Source organism: Bactrocera oleae, chromosome 4, assembly GCF_042242935.1.
Source record: "Bactrocera oleae isolate idBacOlea1 chromosome 4, idBacOlea1, whole genome shotgun sequence".
NCBI lineage: Eukaryota > Metazoa > Arthropoda > Insecta > Diptera > Tephritidae > Bactrocera > Bactrocera oleae.
In genome coordinates this window covers 19,994,768-20,021,039 of record NC_091538.1, presented here as the reverse complement: position 1 = coordinate 20,021,039, position 26,272 = coordinate 19,994,768, and the positions used below count along the sequence as shown (strand labels likewise).

At 32.5% G+C, this 26,272-nt stretch overlaps 2 protein-coding genes across 7 annotated transcripts in view; one reads left to right on the top strand and one right to left on the bottom strand.

The window, feature by feature from the left end:
- Positions 1-26,272, bottom strand: part of LOC106614505 (protein split ends) — a 99,429-nt gene that overhangs the window by 12,152 nt on the left and 61,005 nt on the right. The window lies entirely within an intron of this gene.
- LOC106614506 (pancreatic lipase-related protein 2) lies at positions 9,124-24,920 on the top strand. 4 transcript variants are annotated; one of them, XM_036369216.2, is made up of 8 exons: positions 9,124-9,232; positions 11,056-11,252; positions 17,098-17,197; positions 18,656-18,810; positions 19,276-19,530; positions 20,667-20,885; positions 20,951-21,104; positions 23,321-24,920. In XM_036369216.2, exons 2-8 carry the CDS (start codon positions 11,204-11,206, stop codon positions 23,679-23,681), a joined length of 1,293 nt encoding a protein of 430 aa, XP_036225109.2. In that variant the 5' UTR covers positions 9,124-9,232; positions 11,056-11,203; the 3' UTR covers positions 23,682-24,920. The 4 variants fall into 4 exon arrangements, with proteins under 4 accessions (XP_036225109.2, XP_036225111.2, XP_069963721.1 ...); XM_036369218.2 differs by having other exon boundaries at positions 9,131-9,355; XM_070107620.1 differs by having other exon boundaries at positions 9,131-9,355; positions 11,006-11,252.

The window sequence follows — 26,272 nt, the reverse complement described above, 5'->3', positions numbered from 1 at the left end:
ACAAGTAAGGAAGGTCTAAGTTCGACTGTAAAGTTTTACCCCGATATAATCATTGTTACCTGATTTGCATAGTGGAAAGTGAAAGAATCAGATGGAATTGAAAATGGTGTTACATGGGAAGTAAGCGTGGTTGTAGTCCGTTTTCGCCCCTTTTTGCACTATGACATAGAAACATGAAAAGAACGTTATGCACCGAATTTGGTTGAAATCGGTTGAGCAGATCTCAAGATATAGGTTTTCACCTAAAAGAGGGCTGTGCCACGCCCAGTGACTAATTTTGAACGCGGTTCCTATAAAGTCATCTTATACCATTTTAGAGATAATCTCTGGCGTGTTTAGTGCTGGATTTATCGCGGTTTTAGTAGTTTTTAACAGTACCGTTATATGGGGAGTGGGCGGAGTTGCCACCCGATTTCAACTATTTTCACACCGTCAATAGAAGTGCTAAAAACATTTGCTTCTAGTGAATTTTGTTATTATAGCATTAGCGGTTTAGGAAATATGCACATTAAACCTATTAGAGGCGGGACCACGCCCACTTTTTAAAAACTTTTTTAACTGCAGATGCCCCTCCCTAATGTGATCCTGTGTACCAAATAACAGTCTTGTATCTTATTGCGGAGCTTAGTTATGGCAAGTTATTTGTTTTTGATTAATGGCGTTTTGTGGGCGTGGCAGTTGCCCGATTACGCCCATCTGCAATACCAACCGTCTCACGGTACCAAGAAACATGTCCACCAAGTTTCATAAAGATATCTCAATTTTTACTCAAGTTAGAGCTTGCACGGACGGACGGACGGACAGACAGTCACCCGGATTTCAACTCGTCTCTTCATCCTGATCATTTATATATATATTACCCTATATCTAACTCGATTAGTTTTAGGTGATACAAACAACCGTTAGGTGAACAAAGCTATTATACTCTGTAGCAACAGGTTGCGAGAGTATAAAAATGTTGCGAAAGAATGCAACATTCATTATTCGACAAAATCTTGATTGTATTACAATCAAATTTGGTATTTAATTAAGTTATATTATAGGTTAAAGGCACACTTAGTTCTATAACTATATTTTATTTCGCGTTAACGAAAATTATATTAAAATCATCTTCAATTAAGATATATCTCACATAAGCGGAACCGAAGAAGTGAAATTTTTTATATTGAATTGATGTGCAAAACGTCAACCAGAGAGTTTTGGACCAAGGTCTTAAGCAATTCCATTCATGTTCAGCGCTAAACCACATATTTTTAAGAAAGTTTTTCCAGTTTTTTATTAAAATATCACAAATTTTGACCAACCTAAACGGTTTAAAGTCAGCTGGAAACTCGGAAATCACTAAACAGGGTTTATTGGAGGCAGAAAAAAGTCTGAACTTGTTGCCTTAACCTTTGGTATTGTTCAAGTATACTACAGAACACATTTTCAAGCAATTTTATAAATAAATAATTAACACACTGACCATTCATATTCGGCATAAGGTTTCTTAGAATAAAGAAAATTATTAGTATTTATAATATATGAGGCTAGGGTAAGATTCGTTCATTCTGGACACAAAAATGCACCGGTAATAGAAAAACATGCTCACTTAATTTTAGGAATATAACTTACTCCCATATTGACATTTGTATATTGAAAAGTCATAAAATCAGATGAAATTTAAATTTGTGTTAAAGGGGAAGGAGGTGTGATTGTAGTCCGATTTTGCCCATTTTCGCACTATATCATAGGAATGTTAGGGTTATGTTACCTAACGAGTTTCATTGTAATTGGTTTAGTAGGTCCGGAGATATATGTTTTCATCTAAAGATGGGTAGTGCTACGCCCATTGTCCAACTTTGACACCAGCTCCTATGAATCCCTTCTATGCCATCCCGAATGTAAAATTTAATGTCTCTGACGCGTTTGGTTATTGATGTATCGCCCTTTAAGTAGTTTTTAACATAGCTGTCATCCATATATCTAACTCTGTAGCTATCTGGATTAGTTTTAGGTGATACACATAAGCGTTAGGTGAACAAAACTATTATACTCTGCCACAGGTTGCAAGAATATAAAAATATATAAAATATTCATTTATTTTTTTTAACCTATTTAAATATTCTCTGTTGTTTTATTTTCTAATCATTTATTTATTTTATAACAATAAATTAAACTTTTGTTTTATATTAAATTTTGAATTTTTTAATCAATATTTCCTACTTTTATGGTAAGATAACTATCCAAAACATGTTTTATAATTAAAACTTAGTTTGAAGATGGGCAACTATTAACTAATTCTCGGCCATTTGAGAATTTCGAGATATTATATTAACATTTCATTCAGTCACATCCTTGTATGGTAACTAGCACATTAAATAAATAAAATATTATATTGTAAAAATTTCGGGTAATCTGGTAAAAGGTAGCAACGTCCTTTCCATTAAGAACCAACAGTAAAATGTCACGAGAACTTTTTTTAGCAGAAAACAAAAAACTCATCAAAGACCTGCTATCAATATTTATATTTTATCAATATTGAAACAGTTTTTGAATAAGCAGACCTTAGCTGACAACATACACGGAAGAGTATCCACTTGCCGTAACCGGTAATGCAATTTTTACATACTCAAGCTCATTAAATTTTGATAAATCGTTTTAGCAACACAATCGATATTAAAATTCATCACAATAAAATTGACGCTTTACATGGCCACATATATACAAACTTATTATTGCCCAATCATATCAACATTAAATTGAAATTACATCATACCATAATTATGTATTGTATATACGAGTATATATAAGTACTACTCAAATGGTTTACCTATATGTATTTATGGCAGCAGAGCACCGCATTCTAGTGAGTCAGTTTATAAATAAATAAAAAATTGGCAAATTTTTTTTTAAAATTTACCGCAGCCGCAATTACGGCCTTGGACATCAAGCAGCTGGAGAAAAAGAATTTACAAAAAATTTTCAAACCGAAATCGATGCCACTGCCACTTCAATCGCAACAAGTCACACCAGGCGGCGATATTAGCAGAGTCGAAGCAGCCGTTGTTGCGCGGTGAAAGGTGTGGAATTCACGAAGTTGCATTTTGAGGCGTGAATAATTTTAAGTTCTTCAATGTAATTGCCTTGTGCAAAATGTCATTGCTCGCACACACCTACATCTTATATGTAGCACTTAAAAGAAAACTTGAAAAACTACATGTAATTGAATACAATAATCGTACTTGATTGATTTCAACGCTGCCATAGAGACAGGTTGCATTTTATTGTCTTTAAGTTTGCTGCTGATCATTCTAAACTAGCAGGTAACCACATCTGCTTGAAGGACAAATATTATTAGGAGAAAGTTTAATTACCTTAAAAGATCCGTTAATTGCATATTTCACCCTCACCTCTTTGTAAATTTCGATAAAAATCAATGGGCTTTATTCAACATAACCTCCTATGTATGTACATATTAGTAAATATATTAAGATCATAAAAAATAACTTTTCTTTAATTACATTTTTATCAGCTTTCGCTTCACTTCCGAACATAATTTGCAAATGAAGGCCAACGAACTCTGCCAAATACATACATAATTATTGATGTGAAATACACGCTTATTTAACTTAACGAAATGTCTCTTCATTTCGTGATTTAGCAACTTTTTGGTACGGGGCGAGTTTATATGTAAACTATTATTTTTCAGTTTTTCAACTTTTGTCAAAAATATGAAAATGCATGCAAAAAATATAATCAAAATAAGTACAAGTTACTATTCACAATACAGTTTCTAGTCTTTAGTCTCCAAATTGTCGTCTGATAGTAAGCGGGTCTGAAAACTAAAAAGAATTCTTGTTTTCCATTTTGAATATACTGTCACTTCACTTATATAGATCATCATAGATATTAATCGATTGTCGGTTTAACCTTTTTATCGTTAGGTACTTTTGTCTTATATGTAAGTAATCTAATAAGGTCATAGGTATATTAGACCGTGCATTAATGAGTACTCAATAAATAACCTAATAGCGGCAAATATAATATAAAAAATAGATAATTTACCGAAAAGTGAAACAATTTTTGGTGAAAGATAGCGCATTACATAATGGCATTTCTTATTAATAAGCAAAAACACATACACAATTATGATGAATCAACGAGCGGAAAGAAAATAATGAAAAAATATCGACAAAACCCTTTTTCATCAATATATTATTTTATGTTTTTTTTCTTATACTGAGGTCTCTCCACCAAAAATCCCCCTCAAATAGTAAATTCACTCTTATATGGTTCACTCAAAGAGTCTGCAATATAATAACCTTGGCCGTGACTATAAACCAGCTGCGTTATTTTGCCATGACAACAAACACGTTATGATTAAGATATTAATGCCATTGACCGTTAGGCCTTGCAAAGCACGCCCCTTTCGGTGGTAAGCGTATATATGTACTTAAATGCGGGTATATATTTGCATATATTTACCTTTTGATTATGTATATGCATATATTTGGTGCATTGGCGACTCGCACTTATTTTCCATATCAGTGGCCAAGTACATTTTATATCCCCATTATAATTACTACGTATTTTAGTTAATTAGTTGAAATGTTTATTTAATTACCACTGAATTAACAACAATTAATTCAATGTTTAAAGGTCGGTGCATGGTGGATAACTACGTGTTTTAAATGAGAAGTTGGTGATTTTATGAATTAATTGTAAAACAACAACATTCAATGCAATTTTGTTCTTTTAGATTTCAATTAACTCATTTTCTCCGTTGCGAAAAAAAGTTTATTCCAGTAAAGTCAATACAGAGGCTTTCAGTTAGTCTTGAAAATCTTACTTTAATTATTTCATATTTTTCTGTCACTTAGGAATGCCGTGACGTCATGTTGCGGGTACGAAAGGCTGGCGCGTCGCTCGACAAAGGAATTCGACTTTCCGTCATTTTTTTTTAATGCATTTTTTATACTCATTTTGTAACCTTTTGAGTTTTAATGATTATTTTTTGTTTTCTGCTTCGGTACAATAGAAGTTAACGTCAACAGAAGTTTTTCGAGTTTATAGTGGTGTGTAAAGAAATTTCACACTAAAGAAGGATTATTGAAAGGAATGGAGCTCTTTTGTCTTCAAAAAATATTTCAAAAATATAAATATAAAAATATATGTAAAAAAAAGTATTATAAAATCGGATATTCTGTGAAAGGAAGTGGTGGAATGGAATCTCACGTTTTCGTTGGCAAGCAAGTAATTAAAATAGTTGGGTAGGTCAAACGACGACGCAGTAGCAGATTTTTTACATTTAATTTTTCTACTTGAACAGGGCGTAGGCGGCTCACCTTGACCAGAATATTTTGCGTGAACGTCGATCGGTAGCATCAATTCGAAAAGCAGTTAAGCTGTAAGGAATTTTAAGCAAAATAGAAAACAAAAATTCAAACGAAAGCGAAAACGAAAATGCTACTGGCATTGTTTTGACTTTTGTCAAGTTAAGGTGGTTTTTTATTGGTTTCGGTTGACATGTTCACTGACGTCCAAATTTGCCTCCACGGTTCTGCTGGCAGGCGTTTTGCTACTTCGGCCATAAAAAACTATATCGAAATTCGTTTACATTGTTGCTATTGTTTTTGCATTTTTACTCGCACATACTCTTGGCAACGAGCAGATAAACAACTGCATAGTTCAACTGCTCCGTGGCGGCGCATAAATTTCTGTGGGCGCTGTGTTGCCCGTTGTGTCTCGGCATTTGGCGCGCATGTTTACGCTTGCGATCGACATTTTACGATTATGTGCAGTTTTTATTAGCATTGTGCAAAAACTTATTTCTGTGTTACCATTTGTTGCTTGTGTTTTTTTTCATATTTCCTATTCTCTTTTGCTCGAAGACCGAATACTTCCGGTTTAACGGCGTATTGCTTATCGATGAACTTCTTCTTTTGTATTTTTTTCTGTTGCGATTTTCGTATCAAGTTTTGTTCTCGTTATTACAGTATCTCCGCTTAATTGGCCCACTTACTTGATTTTCCCGCTTATTTGAATCACCTGATCGCTCAAAAATATATTGCAAACAAAATACATGCAAATTTTCCCGCTCGATTGAGCCCGTTTAAAAATATGTGTTATTGAAAAAAAATATATACCTTTAATTTCCTACGGTTAATTACCCAAAATTCTTTCGTTAAAAAAATAATCAGACATTGGCGCACATATATACATATTTTGCAGCAGTTGGCATCTCTGCAAAGCAATTGGAAGTATATATTTATTGGTGAAGATATTTTGGAGGGGCTGATGATTCAACAAATTTTTATTCACAAAAAAAAGGGTTTGTATGAATTAGAAAATATAGAATCGCATGCTGTTTCCTGTAGATTGAATAATTTATGTACAAACAAAATTACAGACTTCCTAAATTAACATTTTAAAAGTGTTAGTAAGATCTCTTAATGTGTGAATGCAAGTACTGCCTATACACAATAATATGAATTGATTTTGTTCTTTAAGTTTATTTTTTTTTTACAACAATGACCTCTAAATATATAAGTGCATTGTCTTGTTTCTGTTCCTTATATTTTTTTCCGTTTAAAGGTTAAATTATTATTTAATTATTATTACCAAAAACTAAATAAATACTTAAAGTGCACCTATGAATTTTTTAATTGGTTAGGTAGTCCAATTAAGCGGGATTCCTGTAATTGAACGAATTGTTCAATTAAACGAGTAGCAGTTAATTGATTCCCCGGTTAATTGAATAAAATATTGTGCAATTTTTGAAGTGAAATTATCCGGGGGATACTGTATATATTTAGAAGTTTATTTAGGAGATGTGTTAATTTTACAACTTTACTGCGAATGAAAGTAATTCCGATTTAACCTATTTTTGGATGTGAGATGACATACCTTAAGACCCATTGTCCAATTTGTAATATTCAACATAACCGTTATGTGTGTTTTTCGTTGAAAAAGAAGTTTTATTGGTTCGTGAAATACAGCAAGGCTGCGCAAACTTTTTAAAAAAATTTAAATCAATAAAAGCCCTTCTCTAATTAAGGGAGTATATAGGTGAGCAAAACTAGTATACTCCCTGAAAAACACGCTGTGAAAGTATAAAAATAGATTGTTTAAGGGATCAAATCTGCTATATTGTGAAGCCTTTTCGCCTTTTCGCCTGTTTTCTATTCTTATTATTATTAAATTCTGCAATGATGCTAACGTAATTAGCGAATAACACATACACGTGAACTAGACCAACAAAACACAGCCTTAACTACTCAGTACACATTTTATTTACATTCCACATTTGGCAGCTACTCTAGGAAATAATCGTATTCAGGAATTGATATGAAATGCATATAAATGTAAGTAAGTGGACACGTAGCGAATGCTAATGACAAAACGTGTCGCATGAAAATTTAAAGAGTCATAAAACGTTCTAAGATTACTATTTTGATACCCGCCGTGTAGTAGTAAAAAGAAGAGCCGGGCAGAGAATACGGAAACAAATTTTCCCACGTATGTAACTTGGACGTATGTACATACATATTTATTTAGGCAGCCACATTGTAAGCAGTCGAAATTCAATAAGAAAAAGTGGGAAGTGTTAAGCTGCGTACTCGTTGACGCTGTTAACTGAATAAAAAATATGCGCCAAAGACTTATAAACGCTCGCAGCTGAGTGCGGAAAAAATTCAAATAAGAAGCGCGAGTGTGCAGCCCACGCGACTCTGAACGGCTATCAATCAAATTGTTAAACTTCGAAATTATAGCAAATACTAATGAGGGAATGTTTATGCAGATTTTGTTGTTGATTTTCATTCTGCTTTGGAAACTTGTTAAAAAATTCACGAACGGGGTGATTCTAATATTCTCTGATGTAAGTTTCCTTTATTTTTACTAAAAAACAGTCCATAGAGGAATAAAATAGCCAACAGAAAGCAAGATATAAACCATAGATCCACATTAAGATAACGTGACGATAGCTCTGATGAAGTTGTATGTCATGAATATCACGTTCAATATTGACTTCTAACGCTTGAAGAGAGTCTGGTTTATTGCTAGAGACCAGTGACTTCAAGAAGTAGTCTAGTGTTGTTAAATCACAACTTTTTAGAGGCCATTCAATGTCACAATATCTTGAAATTATCGAAACTCCAAGCTCTTCAATAACTTCAGTTTTTGAGTGAGAATAATTTTATAGGGATGCAATGGAACGGAATAGAAATAAACATAGACATAATAATAGACATATACCTAGACACATATCTCCGATAATTTTTTTATTTATAACCTTCTAATTTAATTTTTAATTCAGTCGGTAAGTCCAAGAACTAATTGATTTTACCAAATTAATTCGAAATTATATTAAACTTTAATTTCTTTACTCACTATTTTCGGTTGTGCATATCAGTTCTTTAATGTCACTGCGTTTAACAAATCAATTTTACCCATAATTTGTATTTGACCTTCACTGCCTGCTTGTGGATGAAACCAACTAAAGGCGTTAAAATCTTTCCTACGAGCTTAAAGGTTCAGCAAATGTAAAACATGAAAACATAAGTTATAACAAACGCCAAAACTATAAACTCTGCTAACAAGCAATTTTGTAAATTAACACCTTTTACACAAACACCATGTAAAAGAAAAGGAAAAAGTCACAGCGCCTCTTTTGGGTCGCACAACGTTTGTTTACGATTGAGCATTTAGCTACGGCAACAACAACCGGCTATTGCTATTGCTACTATATCACAATAAACCGTCCCTTTGACGTCACTGTATTACTCATTTCAGGGAGAAGAGCGTACATTGTACTTGTTGAGCGCAAGTTCGTGGCTTAAGTCTTTTGTTTGCCTGGCTCTAAGCTTTGGCGTTTGATTTTTTCATTTATTTCCCACTTTGTATTTATTATTATTTTGTTTTTGCTACAATCACTATCATTTTTTATTATTCGTGCTGCTACTATAGTTGTTTAAGCGAATTTAAATATGCAATTAAGCAAAATATAAAGAGCTGATTCGCTATGAAGCGCTGTTGGCGCTGCGCGCCCTGTTCGCTGCTTTGTTCTGTACTTTTGTGTAGTTTGCTCAGTATCTGTATTATGATTTTACTTTTTGCACTTGTTTCAAGTCTAAAGCACAACTTCGAGCAGAACATCTTCGCATAGCATGAGTTTAGTGTGGATTTTTACTCGCATGGAACTGGTAGCAAAACAAGCGCGCGACGCAGCATAACAAGCAGAAGACAAACGGTTAGAACAGTGAATTAAATTTTTCTGTAATCTTTGTATTGCAATAAAAATTATCTAGATGTTGGGTTTGAGAAATAGAGTTGACAATTATACTTTAATAAAATTCCGTGGAGGGGAAGCCAGGTGTGTGATGGAAAGAAATTAGTATTGTTTTTTTTTTAATAATTTTTTTTAGTAAAAAGTTGTGATAATTGTGTGCACTTCTAGTATATTTTGTATACAAACGTATAAAAAATAAAATATTTAAAATAAGAAAAGCAAAGAAAATACAAACAGGCAGTACAAAATAATTTTAAAATATAATAAATCGTTTCTTATTAAATTCGAATATAAAATAAATACGCTAAAAAGTGCTGAAAGAAATAATAACTATAAAATATTTTGAGCAAAATATATTAAAATCAAAAATAATTTTTTTAATAAAGCTTTAAATACAACAGGCAAAATTATAATTTTGAATTAAAAAAAAACAATAAAACGTAATAATTGGAATACAAAATAACTAACGTAAAAAACTTAATAATATTATTTATTTATTAAATATAATTGTTACCTTAAACATTTTTACCAATTTTAAAAATTAAAGGAATAAAATTAAAAAATAAAATATAGTAATTTTTTTTGAGATTTAGTATCAAAATTTATATATTTTTGATTGAATACAAAAATTAAAAAAAAATTAGAAAATCTCTTCTGTTTTTCTTTAAGAAATTTTAAATTAAAAAAGTACAGCTTAAAATATTATGAAATTAAAATTTGAAAAAATTTAAAAAATTTATATATATATTTTTTTTCCATTAGATTAAAATTTTGATATAGATTTGTGTTATTTTTCAAATCCTTTATTTTTTGAACTGTTATTATAAATATAAAAATATTGTTGCTTGTTTCACATTTGTAAAATTATCGCAAAAGCTTGAAAAACCAAATAAACAATAAATTAAAAAAAAAACAATAATGTATAGTTCTAAACTTTATACAGTTTAATTCCTAATTAATATAGTAATAAATTGAATAAATTTATTTATGAATTGTTTTAAGAAATTAGAATGAATTTTATGGATAAAATGAAAAATATAACAACAAATTTGAAAATAAAAACAAAAAACATTTTCCGCCATAAGTAGGAAAATTACGAAACGCCCAGGGTAATTAGCTCCAACAGCTCGCTAAAATTCATAATATTATTACCGCTAAATTATGAATATAATTTGAAAATTTTAATGCTCTTAAAAAACTAAAATAAATATTTAAAAATGTATAAAAATAATTATTACCCTTACTATATGATAAGAATGTAAAATTATTAAGAAAGAGTTAGAATAAATGTCAAAAATCTTAGAATAATTTTTGTTTTTAACAATTTTTAATAAAAATTCTGAAACGAGATACTTATTTTATAAAATAAACACAATGGTTATAATTCTTTAATGTGGTGCACTGCATATGATATAAAACGGACATATGCTTTCAGTGAATTTCTGATAAATATAACTACATGTATATCAATAAAAATAATTAAGAAAGTGAAAAGTATTTGGTTTTAAATTTAAAACCGGAAGCGTTTCGACAAATACTTATAAAAATGTTACAAACAGGGTTTTCTAATATTTATACCCATATACAGATGTACGTGTATATACTTGTATGTAAAAAGTTTTTGAAGTAATAGTTTAATATTCATGTATTAAAAAGTTAGTCAAAAAGCTTTGCGACAGGTTTAAAAAAGATGTATATACGTAAATATGATGCCAAAACCTCCAATTTAACTAGCAAAAATCCAATATAAATTATTGCTAACTATTATCGTTTAACTACAATAGAAACAAGAATTGAACAGTGATCGCCTTTTGTTTGCTTAAAAAAGCAACACCTACGAACACTCGAATAAAAAATAAAAAAAACAAATACTAAACCAAAATTAAATACACAAATTGTGTGTACTAAATTTGACCTTCAACAGCAGCAAGTATGCTTCCTGCTACTTCAACATTATGTGGAATATTTTCGATACTGATAGGTGAGTACAGAGAACTATATGGTTGGTTTTCCAGCAATACTGCGCGATTTCGTGTACAAAAATGAACAAAGTTGAGATTAAAAGCTATTAATTTGGATTCTAATATAATGTATTAGCACAAAGGAAGCTTAAAAGAGTATTTTAAAGAAACAAAAAAAAAACTTTCGGAAATATTTACATAAGATTCTTAATGAGAACTTGATTTCGATCGATCAGTTTGTATGGCAGCTATTATATACTATAGTGATCCGATCTGCACAATTTCTTCGGAAATTATAGTTTTCATATAGTTTTTCATACAACAACTTGATTCCGATCGTTCGGATATTGACGGTTCCGTCAAGTCTGCGACTTCGTTGACAGAAACGGATTCGTGCAAAATTTTAGATCGACATCTCAAAAGCTGAGGGATTAGTTCGTATATATATAGATGGACAGACGAACAAACAGACTTGGCTAAACTCGACTCAGCTCATCGCGCTAAGCATTTATATATATACTTTATAGTTATGTGTCTGAGTGTTATGAACTTCGTACCCTGTTCAGGGTATAATAAAATAGAGTCAAATTGTGTAAACCCGTTTTCAAAAGATTTTTATTAAGGAATAAAAGTTCTTTTTTATTCTCATTTTTGTCAGCTAAACATAATTTTTTTTAATTCTTCTATCGAATAAATTTAATAGAACAATTTTGAATTTAGCTTGCTTAAATCGTGAATCAAACCGGTTTGATATAAATTCATGTATTTCGCTCTGAATAACATAACCCGTCTAAAATCTAAATTATAAAGAAATATTTCATTTGCTGAGAACTGTTCGCATTTATTAGGAGGTGATTGAGATTACGCCGATGCCGATATAATTGCAAGATTAATGGATATTACAATCTAATGCTTTTTGAAACTTTTTTTATCTGAGTTTTCGAGATCCGTTTCCCCGAAACGGCACTTTAACCATCTTAACAATTATGGCCGAGTCCCCAATAGCGAGTCAAGCGTAAATATGAAACAGCGGGGTTGATTCCATATACATTTTTCCATTCAAGAACGGAAAATAAATTTGAACTAAATTTTCGAGAGTTTTTGGATAATCGTCTCAACTCTTAAATCATTAGAGTTAGATTCATATATGCTACTACCTATACAAGTATGTAGAAGTTTGAAAATGTATGCATTTTTTGTTTGGTTTTTAGTAAAGTTTTTAGAATAATGAAGTCTTTGATTTAGCGATCTAGTGTAAAGCTTACTAAAGGGACTGTGTAATTTTCATACCTTTGAAATAACTTTTCATTGCCAATCTGCTTGTGAAAATTTCAGTCGATCCGCATTTATAATGTTAGGTCAAGCGTGCATATTAATATTGTACACTCCACTTACAAACGGTCTCCATTATATACATTAATTCATGGGTGCCAAGAAACAATTTAATTCAATTCGCTACGCACACAAGGGGCTCTCAAATGCTTTAGTGTTCGCGAAATATCTTCAGATATTAAATAAATTAATATTGATGGGCAGGGTCTTTATATTTAAACATTCCAAATATTGATCAAGGCAATTGGGTTGATGAAAAATTGTTAGAGTTGTTTTCACGTGGGGCGTTTAGTTTGTGCGAGTGAGGAGTAAATAAAGTCTAAGCCGTAAAAACTACTCCAGGATAGAACATTCTGTAAAGCTATAAGTTCCACACTTAACTTTAGGGCTCCACTAGAGTGTTTTGGGTATGATAAAACTTTTTGGCAACTTGATGTGTGATCCAAGCGTGACCCAAAGTTTAACCAGGGATTTAGATCTATATGGCCCTTTAGCTTAATCTATCGGGTTAGCAGTTCTGTAAAGTCTATTTTTCGTATTTACTTGTAAATTATTGATAGATTCTTGCACTAAATTTGAAAGCCAATAATAAGAATGAGACTAAGTAAAAAATTCACAAAGTAGTTATAAAAGTCACACCAAAAGCCAGTGGATAAACAAAGAAACTTGAAGTTAATCTAGTGTAAAGAACTAATTTCGCGTTTTTTTTTAGCGAAAATTCATTAATTACGCATGCAAGCTATACTAATTTATGGCAGTGAGAAATTGGTTATTGAGAGTATTCACGAAAACCGCTATACGGTGTAGTTGTTGTTTTGAAATCTGAATGATCTCTGCCATGGACAAAGTTGGCCATTGGAACCGTAGTTACAAATTTTTCCATTTTGATAAGCTATAGTTCGTTAAAACAATTCTACGTTATTCCTTAGGAAATTTATGATGTGATTCTAGGTTAAGTCTTCCTCCGTACACTGTTTACACTGACTAGTCGTACGGGAATGCTTGAAATAATATTCTTGCTTTAACTTCTGAATGGATCAGCTTATAGTTCTTTTCTCTTGTCTGAAGCTAAATTAAATTCCTGCGTCGCTCACGAGGTATCATAAATCTTTAATTTTGAACTAAACGAAATATATGGCCGCATATGCCGTGGTTTTGATTCTTATTCCAGCATATTGGATTTATTTGCGTCACTTTTTAACGTTAAAAAAAGCTATAATATTTCTCTTCATAAATAAAAGCATAAAAAGTTATCGTAATGTAATTTTAAATCTGAGCAGTTTAAGATCTCGACGATAAAAAGACTCTCATGCCTTTCATGACCCAGCTAATTCCCCTTGAACGTCAGTAATCGCTTAGACCGATGTAGATCTCATAATACTTAAATATGAAAGTAAAGTGCCTCTGAAACAGATTCAGATATAATTTATTTGTGCTTAATCAAATAAGAGCTCATGATGCCGGTAATACTGAAATGAACTGAGCATCACTGAATCAAGTTTGTAGCAAAAAACTCATCTCAACATACTTAGATACATATATAATTACATATCAGCAGCTGCGTGCTAGTTACTTATGTAAATTTGCTCAGCGATAACTGTTTGAGTAAGTTCGCAAAACTATTAAATATAATATTACGAAAGGTAAATAGGAAGAACTATGTATATTTGTATTTATAATTGGATTTATTGATGTTGAGTTTAAGCAAATGACATTGATAAGTAGTTCATTAGCATTAAAGTATCAGAAAATAAGTTGACTTAATAATGTTATATACAAATAATTCTATAAAAAATATAAAAATTGGAAAAATGCTTTAAAAATTTCACCAAAACATTAGCAAAAATCTATCTATTGCGACCGCAAATAGCCGATAGTGTGCCAAGTCCAATGTATAGTTAAATTTATTTATTTTTTTGGTAAATAATGAGCAAATTTTAGCGCTACAATAATTAATAATCAGTCCCGCCTTATTGCTCGCAATATTCGCAAAAATAAACAAATAATATAATAAAAATAATAACAACGTCAAATACCTTCGGTCTGTCTGCAAACAGCGCATCTTAATGTCGTGCGAACTTGCTTACAATTCAAGTTCATGACGGCAATCAAATTAAGCTCGCGAAGTCATCAGCATTGTTCAGTTATTTATTAGTTTGTATTGGCTATAGTGTCGATTCGTTTTTATGTACAGCGGCCTTCATGCTCTGGCTTGTAAAATCAGCAAATGCGTATTGACGCGAAGCGAATGGCCAAAGCGGAAATGCGAAAAAAAACTTTGTAAATAAATTAAAAATAGTATGTAAAGTGAGCACTTGAGTAGCAGAGCGACAAGCAGTTATGGTTAGAAAAACACCAAAAAAATATTTACATTTTTTTAGACTCAATTTGATAGACTCAAATTATAATATATTTAAATATAATAATAAATTGGAATACAATTGTATAAAACTTTAATATGAATTGGTAAAAATCTATTTGTTCTAACATATAGTTAATATTAATATTTCTTTTTTCGCGCTGAATCGTATGAGTTGTTGGATGCGGTTTTGACGAATTACTGCTAAAATAATAAACTCTCGCTAGAAGGCTTCCCTTCCCGTCAGGTATACTCGAGCACATATTTTCAAGCGATTGCATAAATAAATAACTCACATACTGACCGACATATTGGGTATAAGGTTTGTAAGAATAGCGAAAAACATTATATGTAGTATATGGGAGTCGGCGTAATTATTATACCTATTTCATTTATTTTCGGCATTAAACTATAGCTTATCCAATATTACACACTCAGTTCATACTGACCGATATTTTCGGTTTGTTGCCCGGTAGATTGAAAATCTTATATTAGTTATATAGGGGATAGGGCAAGTTTTCACCGATTTTATCCTTTTTATCAGGGAAATATTCCCACTTAACTTTATTAAGATATCTAATATATTGACTAATATATGTGGTATAAAGACACCCGGAAGGACTAAGGAAATTATTGATCCGATTCAACCCATTTTTGGCAATCAGGCATATTATTATCAACAAAAAAATAAAAAAAGTTAACTGGAGATGCTCCTTCCTAATGTGATTCGTTATACCAAAAAACAATCTTGTATCTTACTATGTAGCTTAGTCTCTTCATCCTGATCATTTGTATATATACAACCCTATATCTATTATACTCTGTAGCAACATATTACTAGAGAATAAAAATTATTAACAAACAGCACAATATGGTCAGGTTATCAAAGAATGTCCCGGATATTCTTCTTAAAACCAATTATTCACATTACTTTTAGCGTCAGCGAGGTAATTAAATTACTTTAAGTCCCCAAAGTTGAGCGTAATCAAATTAGTGTTCCCAAGTTAATCGAAAATACGAAAACGAAACCGGAAACCATCAAATATTTTTAACTAATTTAATTTTTGTGGTTTTTACGATGCTAAGTAATTTTTTATGGCTTCATTTCAGACTGTTTAAATAGTTTTGTAGATTCATATGAGATTATAACACACGTAGTTCATGACTAAGTAAATACAAAGCTGGTGAACTTTAATTTGATTTAAATAAAATGAGAACGGAAAATGCAATTCAAAAAGAATGAAATAGGCAAATTAACAGTCGCTTTAATGATGGTAATTAAATTCTTTCATATATCTTCAATTGGGTTGAGGTGACAATTTAAAAAGTTACAAAGTTGCCTCCTATTTGATAAAACTGAAATGATGTAAAGCAGTGTTGGAAATATTGCATTAAAAAGTAATTGAACTAACATTAAAATTTTTTTTTTTTTTTAATCCCGAACATTTTTTTTAAAAACTATTGTAATTTTTATACTTTTTATCCCAAATACCGTTTGAAAAAAATGTGATAAGCATATAATTACAAATAAAAAGAAAAATTCTTTTAGAACTTAAATTTCTTAGCGGTAGCGTACTTTGTATTCCGCTTTGCCGAGGGATCAGCCATCTAACGTAACCTAACCGAACCTAATCACAGGTGATAGTAATACATATATTGAAGGACTTCCATGTGGAAATATAAATTCATTTCCTTACCTCTACTTTTGTAGCGTCAGGTGGCGGCAGTTTATTACTAAATTCTACCTTATAAACCGAACTATCGTCTAATTATTACCAAAAGCTCCATATATGTATCGTTCGGTGTCGAGTACCACCAAAAATTTTATTCGAAGCTTCTTTTTCAATATAGGTACACATATATTCTATATTAAAGTATGTCAACGATGCTTCAACTGTCTGCTAGCCTACATTAACTTCGGTACTTTGGCGCCACTTACAACTGAGGCTAGACATTGTAGCGCTGTGGGAAATCAGGAAAAAATAATTGCAGTAGTCAGCCCTACATGTGTATTTATATGTTTAGTTTTTCAGCTCTCCCACTTTGTTTGAGAGTGCTGCCAGCTTTATTTTAATTCACTTTACTTTTATATTCGTCTTCTTACTTACTATATTCGCACTAAATAATTTGTTTACTCATGTAACGCTTCTTAATTTTGTTTAATTTTTCCACAGCTGGTTCGCCAATATTCTATAGCGCTGCGCCACGTGGTGTCTGCTCCAATTGCTGCGCGATACGTGAACGAAAGGATATTAATTTTTTACTCTACACAAAGTAAGTATGACATATGGATATATTATTCTCGTATAGGTATTCAATGAATCACCACATTTACATTAGAATGAGAGTGCAGCAGAAATTTTCCATAGAAACCAAGCACTTCGAAGAAAAAGAAGAAAAAACGTTAACTTCGGCTGCGCTGATGGAATAATACCCTTCACAAGTGCATCTTTATAGCAAAGATAATAAAATCTTATCTTAATTTTGATAGGTCAGATTGTATGGCACCTATATACTATAGGTTGACCGATCCTTTTGTATGGCCTCTATCTCATATAATATTCCGATATCGGCGGTTCCGACAAATTAGCATGTTATTGGGGATAAAAGGATCTGTGCGAAATTTCAAATCGATATCTCAAAACGTACATGACTTCATCGGCTCAACTCGTCACCCTCATCACTTATATATATATATATATATATACTCTATAGGGTTTTCGGTACATTCGTCTGGGTATTGCAAACTTCGTTGTAAATTTAATATACCTTGTAAAATATCAGGAATATAGGTTTAAGGCAGGACGAAGTGTGGAAATTTGAAGGCTCCTTTTTTATTTCTTCGTAAACAGCTGAACTCAGACATTTGCATCTGACTCTGTCTTCTAGCTGTTTACTACTGGATGATTAGACCTCATATGAGTTTAAAAGCGCTGATCAACTACATGCATATCTGTCGTCACCCGAGGAAAATCATAGATGTTCCTCGTTCAATGGGTCATAACTGAACATTGCTCGAAGATAACGAGGTGAAATTCATATTTCCTTTTTAAATCTCTCGCCTTTGCGAGATCAAGATAAATATACCTATAACTGATTTGGCTGGCATCAAAACACATCTAACTATGAAGTATTTCTAGCTTCAAAAGTGCAAAAGTTCTCCGAAACGGCTGGAACTTCGCACGATCTTTCTTGGGAAGCCGCCATTTTTTCCTAAATCAAAATATTGACCAGTTCTTCTATGATTACCTGTATTCATACATATATATTAATAATAAACTTGTTTGGTTTTTGGATTTGAGATAATTTTAACCAGAAAATTCTTTCTCATCACCAGACCCCTATTTCTGGACGTCTTCCTGGAAAGCGGAATGTACGTTAATAATCGGAGGTTCATTTTCAATAATTTTGGATTCCCTTGATCCCGTAACCAATCCCAAAAAGGCTTGATAAACATTTAGTTCATTTGTTTTCTGAAGAGTGGAAATTTGGGTATTTTTGGATTCATTACTATGACGCTACATGCCCCACAAATTCTATTACAACCGTGTTTTCTGTACCAGCCATTTTCGTTTATTTTTAAATGTTTTGAAAGTAAACCTTACGGCTCATCCTGTGCTTGACTGAACTTTGCAGGGATCTATATACAATACATTTAACACATAACATTTTTCGCTCTAATTCATTTCAAACAATTTTTTCATGCTTTCCTTTCAAATTGTCCACTTACAGCAAAAATTCGCAAAGTCCACAAAATCTCTACCTGTCCGATGAAGGACGCTTGTCAAAAAGTAATTTCGATTTACAACAGCCATTGGCGTTCTACATACATGGCTTCTCGGAGTCGGCCATTGCCGACAGTCAAAGTAGTCAACAGTTAAAAGACGGTAAGTGAGTGGGTGAAAGGGGGCAAACGGAGGGGTAGGTAAGCGTTGTCCTCCAGCACGTAGATATCGATTAGCATACAGGAAGAGGAAAATTCGCGATGACATTTCTGCATACGCTGCCGATTACATCCGTCCTCGTTGTCAAATTAAAATCGCATTGAAATTGAATTGCAATCAATCAGTGAAAATCAAAATTCGGTAAAGTGAAATCTGAAATGAAAATATAAATTGCTTTCCGATTTTGCTGTGTATTTTGCGCGGCTAGCGCGAGTGACAGATGAGGGCCGTTAATGGCGAATTCAGTCACAAACCGTTCAGCCACTTACGCTCGTGTCCGCATATTTTGTTTAGCGCTTTACACATTTTCGCGTGCTTATCCGCTGCTTTTTAATTCCTTCCACCTCATTTCCTTGCCCCAGTCTATTGCATAGTTTGTAATTCGATTTTTTTACGTTTGCTTTGCAGCCTTTTTGAAAGCGGGCAATTACAATGTCATCCTCGTCGATTGGAGTCCCATGACAGTGATGCCTTGGTACACAAACGCTGTTGAAAATCTGCCGGTGGCGGCGCGTTTCATCGCACGTTTTTTGCGTTTTCTCGTTGCTAACGGCTATCAAGCGCGGCTCATTCATTTGATTGGTTTTAGTTTGGGCGCCGAGGTGGCGGGCTTTGTCGGCAAGCAGCTGCTGGAGTGGGGCGTCGTATTGCCAAGGATAACCGGTAAGTTTGTGTGTGTTAGAAGTGGAAATGCAAGGCAGGGAATTCAGTTACATCTAATGAACTAGAAAAATTATACTATTTCATATTGATTAATGTAATGAAGGTAAAATACGAAATTGGAGATTTTTTCATGATTTTTGAGGTGAGAAGTGAATTTTGGTGACAAGTATTTTTTTTAGAGTATGTTCAGATTTTTTGCATTAGAAATACGTTAGTAAACAAGTAAGACTACAAAAATAAATGTGCTGACAAACTAGAGAACAGTCTGGCAAGGCAAATGATTGTTTTGATTGGAAGAAAAGTAATCAGTGTCATGAACGTTGATTCAAAATTATTATGTTTTGAAAGTGATAATAAAGCACTGTTCATGTAATAAATAAGCCTGTATTACCATCATTTTTTTAAATTTCTAGGCAATATTAAATCTTGTTGGATCCTCAATTTATTAGCTAAAATCTCGATTAAACAAATGATAAAGATGTATGCCTACACAAAAAGTATACCCACCAAATAGTGAAATATATGTGAAGCAAAATAAAACACTAATGAACCGCCATCGTAGTTTCTCAAAAATCAACAACAAACAAAATGAGAATGCTGAGCAATTGCCAGTGCTCTAAATCCCTTCAGGGATTTTAAGTGACACACTTGCTTAGGGAAAACTAGCCCATTAGTAGAATAACTAATACACAAATAAAGTACTTCCAAATTTAACCATATTTTCTTGAAAAAAATAAAACTTAAAATTATAAGAATTTTACAACACAACTTACAAATACCCAAATATTTGCTTTTGGTTTTGTGTGTGTTTAGTTGACTATATAAATTAATACAACAACAGAAGGCGATAAACGTATTCACATTTTAAGCAAATAAATGGCAGTGAAACATAATGCTAGCTAATGGCTGGTTAAATTAAAAATAAATATTGGTGTTGTTGTAATTATTAAAAAGTGTGATATTTTGTGTACGTTAGAGCTCACCCATTGCAAGGGTATACTAATAAAATACAATATTTATCTTTTGTTAATCTTATCCTTTTATTAAAATAAAAAAATAATTAATTGTTATCTTTTTAATAACGTCAAATATTAAAATATACCTTTCAAGTGCTAACAAAGAAAATAAAATTCTAGGTCTCGATCCACCATTACCACTCTTCGAATCAAATAGCGGTAATCGCTATTTAACCCACACCGATGCACGTTTTGTCGATATTATACACACTGACGGTGGTATTCTAGGCAATCCGGAAGCTATGGGCCATGCAGACTTTTATCCCAACGGGGGTCGAGCTTTACAACCGGGTTGTGCTCGCCAAGAGATAGCGAATAATCGCTGGTTGAACATAATTAGTGAGTGAGAAGAAGCTTCTTATAATTAAGAAATTTATTTTAAGTCATTTAATTTGTTTTTATAGTTGGTTGCAGCCACCAGCGCGCTTGGGAGTATTTTGTTGAGTCCATAAATAGACCATATGCGTTCCCGGTGGACAAATGTGAGCCCACAAATGAATTTGGTAGGTGCAAAGAAGGCAATAGCGGGCTGTATATGGGCATTGCAGCTGATCGGAGGTGGGTGCGAATATATTGTAGATTATAGTAATATAATATATGTAAAATAATCAACAAATAGCAATCATTATTCAATAAAAAATAATCATACAAGTATTAATCATAAGTTACTAGTCATGAATCACTAATTAATAAATAACAATATCTAATTTTTAATAGATATCTTTTCTCGTGAAAAGGTAATCACTAATCCTTTGCTCTTATTCATTTGACAATAATCACTAATCCATTAATAACCATTACCAATTAATTGTTAGTTAGTATTTATTTATCAATAAAAATTACTAATTTAACATTAATCATGAATAATAAATCAGTAAACATTAATAAGTATTCAGTAATCATTGCTCATGAATCATATTATCCACTTATTATCAATCTTTAATGATTAACTGTTAATTGATAATTTATTAATCGACAATTATTTATCATTAGTCGCTAGTCAATAAATATAAAAAAGTAATCATTACCCAGTAATCACTGATCATGAATAATTAATATTGATTCATGAATCATAGTAAACTGTAATTATTGACAAGTAATCATTGTTCATTAATTATTAATCAACATACAGAAATCATTTATCAATTAGTAATCATTAATCATTATAATAGTCATTAATCATTATTCACTACCATTTTATTCCTTCTGCTTTATTTTTCTTATATTCTTATATATTAGGTCAAGTAAAAAGTTCGTTCGGTTTTTATCTAAGAGATGGCGTTATTGTCCATAGTACTAGTGTTACGTGTCGCATCATGTCATACTATACGGCGCTGAAAACGTGTTTATTCGCGCTAAAAGTTTGTCTTTGACAGTTTTTCGATTGATTTACTCAGTTCGTTGTGAGCGCTCGTCAAAGATGGACACCAACAAAGAGATCAAAGCGAAAAAGCAGCCAAAGCGGCTGAAAACATTAATTTAGTTTATAGGCCCGATACTGTAAACGAACATGTAGCACAATTGATTTGCTAGGTTCCGTTCCGGTAATTTCGATGTCAAAGATGCACCACGCGTTGGGAGGCCTGTCGTCGAAAATTGCGATAAAAACATGAAAATAGTGGAAACAGACCGTCACATTAGCACTTATTTAATTGCTGAGGAACTAAAGATAAGCCAGAAAACAGTTTGAAACCATTTGCATAACCTTGGATTCAAAAAGGAGCTCGATGTTTGGGTGTTTCGAACTAACGCAAATAACATGATGGACCGAATTTCCATCTGCAAATCGCTGCAGAATCGCAACAAAGTCGACCCGTTTCTGAGGCGGATTGTGACTGGCGATGAAAAATGGGTCACTTATGACAACATCGAGTGCAAACGGTCGTGTGCAAAGCTCGGGGAAGCGGCCCAGATGGTGGGCAAGACCTGATTGACGGCCAGGAAGGTTTTGCTGTGTGTTTGGTGGGATGGGCAAGGAATCATTTACTGCGAGCTGCTCCCCTATGGCCAAACGCCCAATTCGGCCCTCTACTGCCAACAACTGGACCGCTTGAAGGCAGCACTCATCCAGAAGAGGCCATCTTTGATCAACAGAGGCCGAATTGTGTTTCATCAGGACAACGCCAGGCCACACACGTCTTTGGTGACTCGCCAGAAGCTCTTGGAGCTCGGATGGGAGGTTCTAATGCACCCACCTTATAGTCCGGACCTGGCATCAAGTGATTACCATCTTTTCCTGTCCATGGCGAACGTCCTTAATGGTGAGAAGTTGGCCTCAAGAGAGGCCTGTGAAAATTGGCTCTCCGAGTTTTTTGGCAATAGGGACGCAGTCTTCTACGAGAGGGGTATAATGAAGTTGGCATCTCGTTGGCAACAATTTTACGAACAAAACGGCGCATATTGGACTTAAATCGGACAAATGTACACAAAGTTATCATATTTTGAAAAATCAATAAAAAACCGAACGAATTTTTTACCTCACTTAATATTATATTATATTCGTCGAACCTTCTTCAACTGAGTTTTTCACTTATTGAGTAGGCAGCCATCAGTTCGTCTAAGCTGCTGTCAGTTGGCTGCCAAATCACAGCTTACTTACTAAGAATTCTCATAGCAGATTTATTATTTTCATAATTCCCCCCACACACCTTTACGTCTATCACATCTTACCAGCGCATTGAAGCTTTTCAACTCATTTACACACCTATCCCCAAAATGAAGAAAACTAACGCATTTGGGTATCTATACCCACTTTGCTGTGCCTTTCCCGTTAGACTGCGTGGTAAGTTCTTTTTGGACACAAATGATGCGCCACCCTTTGGACGTAATGCCGGAGCGTTAGCCCCTACATCCCATAGCACCACAAGTACGACAGCAACAGCAACAAGAGTCCAGTTCTCGGCGTTGCCGATGTTGCCAGCTGTCGAGAAAATTAATGGCACTCGAGGCTATGACGGCAATACCTTGAGGGAAACAAGACATACAAAAGCGGCGACGACAAGAAAATCAACAGTGGTGAATGCGCCAACAACAAAATCTACTATAACAACAATAGTTCCAAAAGCAACAGCCAAAGCTACGAGAACACTGGGTAGCGAAATAGCAACAACAAAAACGAGAGTAACAAGAGTTTAAAGAAAAAACGAGTACAACAACTACAAATTCTACAACCCAAAATAGAGGCGGTATAAGCAGCTGCATTAGCACCCCTACCACCAGTCTGGAGCGGTGTGGGCGGTCGGCTCAGCGTTTGTAGGCGTGGCACAGCAACGATGCCCGCAATGCGCGCACAAAGCAGTGGCGAAAGACAACAGCTGAGTCTTCACTGCGCTAACCAGCTGAGCTGTGGTCCTCACAGGTTGATTTGTATGTGCGGTAGTCAAAGGGATCCGTAGGACTTAGCAAATAATAAGTTTGTAGTAAAGTTGTCATTGTAGCTGTGGTTGTTATAATGAACAGATGTAGTTGTAAGGTAAGATCGTGCATTAGAGTTTTGGGGGTTGATGCAGAAAATATAAATTGCTGCAATTTTCAGCGGCGCAGAAAATATTTATGTTAACGATTTTTCATATTGATGTCAAAATGTAAGAAAACTACTTAGTTTAGTTAGTAGAATATGATGAATGATGTTGACAGCCAGCGAGTGTGCGGCCAAAAAGATAAAGCAGGAGAAAAATTTGGGCTTTTACACACAACTGTCAGTAAGCTAAATCTTTTTAGTGAATATAGAATGTATGTGCAGATGTATTCAGATATCTTGCTTTTAGGTTTATAATTAACGGTATTTTAGTTTTAGGTGCAATTCCACTAATATGCATTCCAAATGTTTTATACAAAGTTATTGGTAGCAATGGCAATTTATAACTCAAATAGTCATATACATTTATTTACTGTTATGTTTTGAACTCATATATTTTAAGTATGACACATCGATTAGTGTTAAAGATGCATTTAATGGAAACGTATATTGCCATAAATATATATTTAGAAAAATTAAAAAAAAAAGCTTCTCATTTTAAATAAAATAGAAATATACCGCAAAAAGTAGGAGAAGTAAAATTTAGATACGATTTGCTGCTAGTAACACATGTAAATAAGTAATTATATGACCAAATATTAAAGAAATTTAAAAACTGACAAATTATAGAAATTATTAAGCTATTTCAAAATTATTTAAAATTTTTGTGAAAAAACTATTTAATAAAAAGTATTAAAAACTCAGATAAAATATTTTTTAATTATTGTTTTTAACAATTATGAAATGTTTCTAATAAATTTTGAATTTTGTTTTATTGGATAAGATTTGATAAGAAAGTTAAATATTTTCTATTAAATTAAATATTTTAACCAAATAAAAAATTTTCGGTTTGAAAATATATTTCTAAAATTTTTTTTAATATCAAGAGACAACTATTTTGCAATAAATATTAATAATATTTAGTAGACTATTCAGCTTTTGGAAAGTTTTTATTTTATTATACATTATATATTATATTATACAATTTTTTTAAATTTCAAATGATGTTTAAATATCTGAATCAGATTCGTAAATATTACAAAAACAAGGAAAAAAGATAACTTCGGTTGCACCAAAGCTATAATATCCGTCACAGGTGCAAATTTTATAACATAAAAAGGGTTTTCAAATAAAAAGGTTTTCTACATAAGAACTTGATTCGGATCGGTCAGTTTATGTTTGTATCTATGTATATGCTATCTGATCGGATTTGATATCTATGACTCGGACAAATGAGCAGTTTCTTGGGAAGTTTGCAAAATTTCAGATTAATACCTCAAAAACTGAGGGACTAGTTCATGTATATATAGACAGATGGACAGACGGATATGGTTTAATTGACTCAGCTCGTCACGCTGATCATATAGTACTCCAGAGGTTTTCCAACGTTTCCTTCTGAGTGTTACAAATTTCGTGGTAAACTTAATACACACTGTTCAGGGTATAACATTTTTTTCTAAATAATATTTAAATTTTTATAAAATTTGTTTAATTGTTCAAAATCAAAAGTTTAATATTTTTGATTAACATTTTTTGAATAAAATACTTCAAGGTGTAAAAATAATTTTCTGAATAAATTATTATTTTTTTCTCCTAAAAAACATTTTTAATATATTTTCAAAATGATCTTCACAAATTGCTCTACATAGTTTCATATTTCAAGTTAATTTTGGAATTTCAGGTAGGTAATTTAATAAAATAAAAAAATTCAAAAAAATATATGCAAATTTTTAAAATTTATTCAAAAATATTGTATTGGTTTAATTTAAACAACGTTCTTCAATTATATTTGGAAATACAGATAATGCAGAATACGTTATCTGTATCTCAACTGAGGTGACTAAAATGAATCAGTACCGCCGAAGACTTCCCTTACAAAAGTAGATGAATACAGTTTAATAGTTTGTATGTTAGTAATAGTGTTACCTCAGCAAATAGCCCATGGGGTTGAATTACTACCAAAACAGTCCCCACTTCTTTAATTGAAATAGTTATGTCCTCATTAGTATCCGTTTTCTTTGAAATATCACACTATTTGCGCAAAGAATGGCTTTGTCTCTATTAGACATGAACATGTGAAAACAATTATAGAAAAAACTTGTATCCTTTACAAAAACTAAACAAAGCTGAAGACTTCTGACACATTTTGCAGTAGTAATAAATATTAAAGCTGCACAAAAATATAACAGCTAACCGTTACAAATCGCAA

Bases quoted from the DNA above. Each gene is read 5' to 3' on its own strand.
- LOC106614506 (XM_036369216.2), top strand. From the start codon at position 11,204: ATGCTTCCTGCTACTTCAACATTATGTGGAATATTTTCGATACTGATA. The intron at 11,253-17,097 runs GTGAGTACAGAG...ATTTTTCCACAG, and splicing joins AATATTTTCGATACTGATAG to CTGGTTCGCCAATATTCTAT. The intron at 19,531-20,666 runs GTAAGTTTGTGT...ATAAAATTCTAG, and splicing joins CGTATTGCCAAGGATAACCG to GTCTCGATCCACCATTACCA.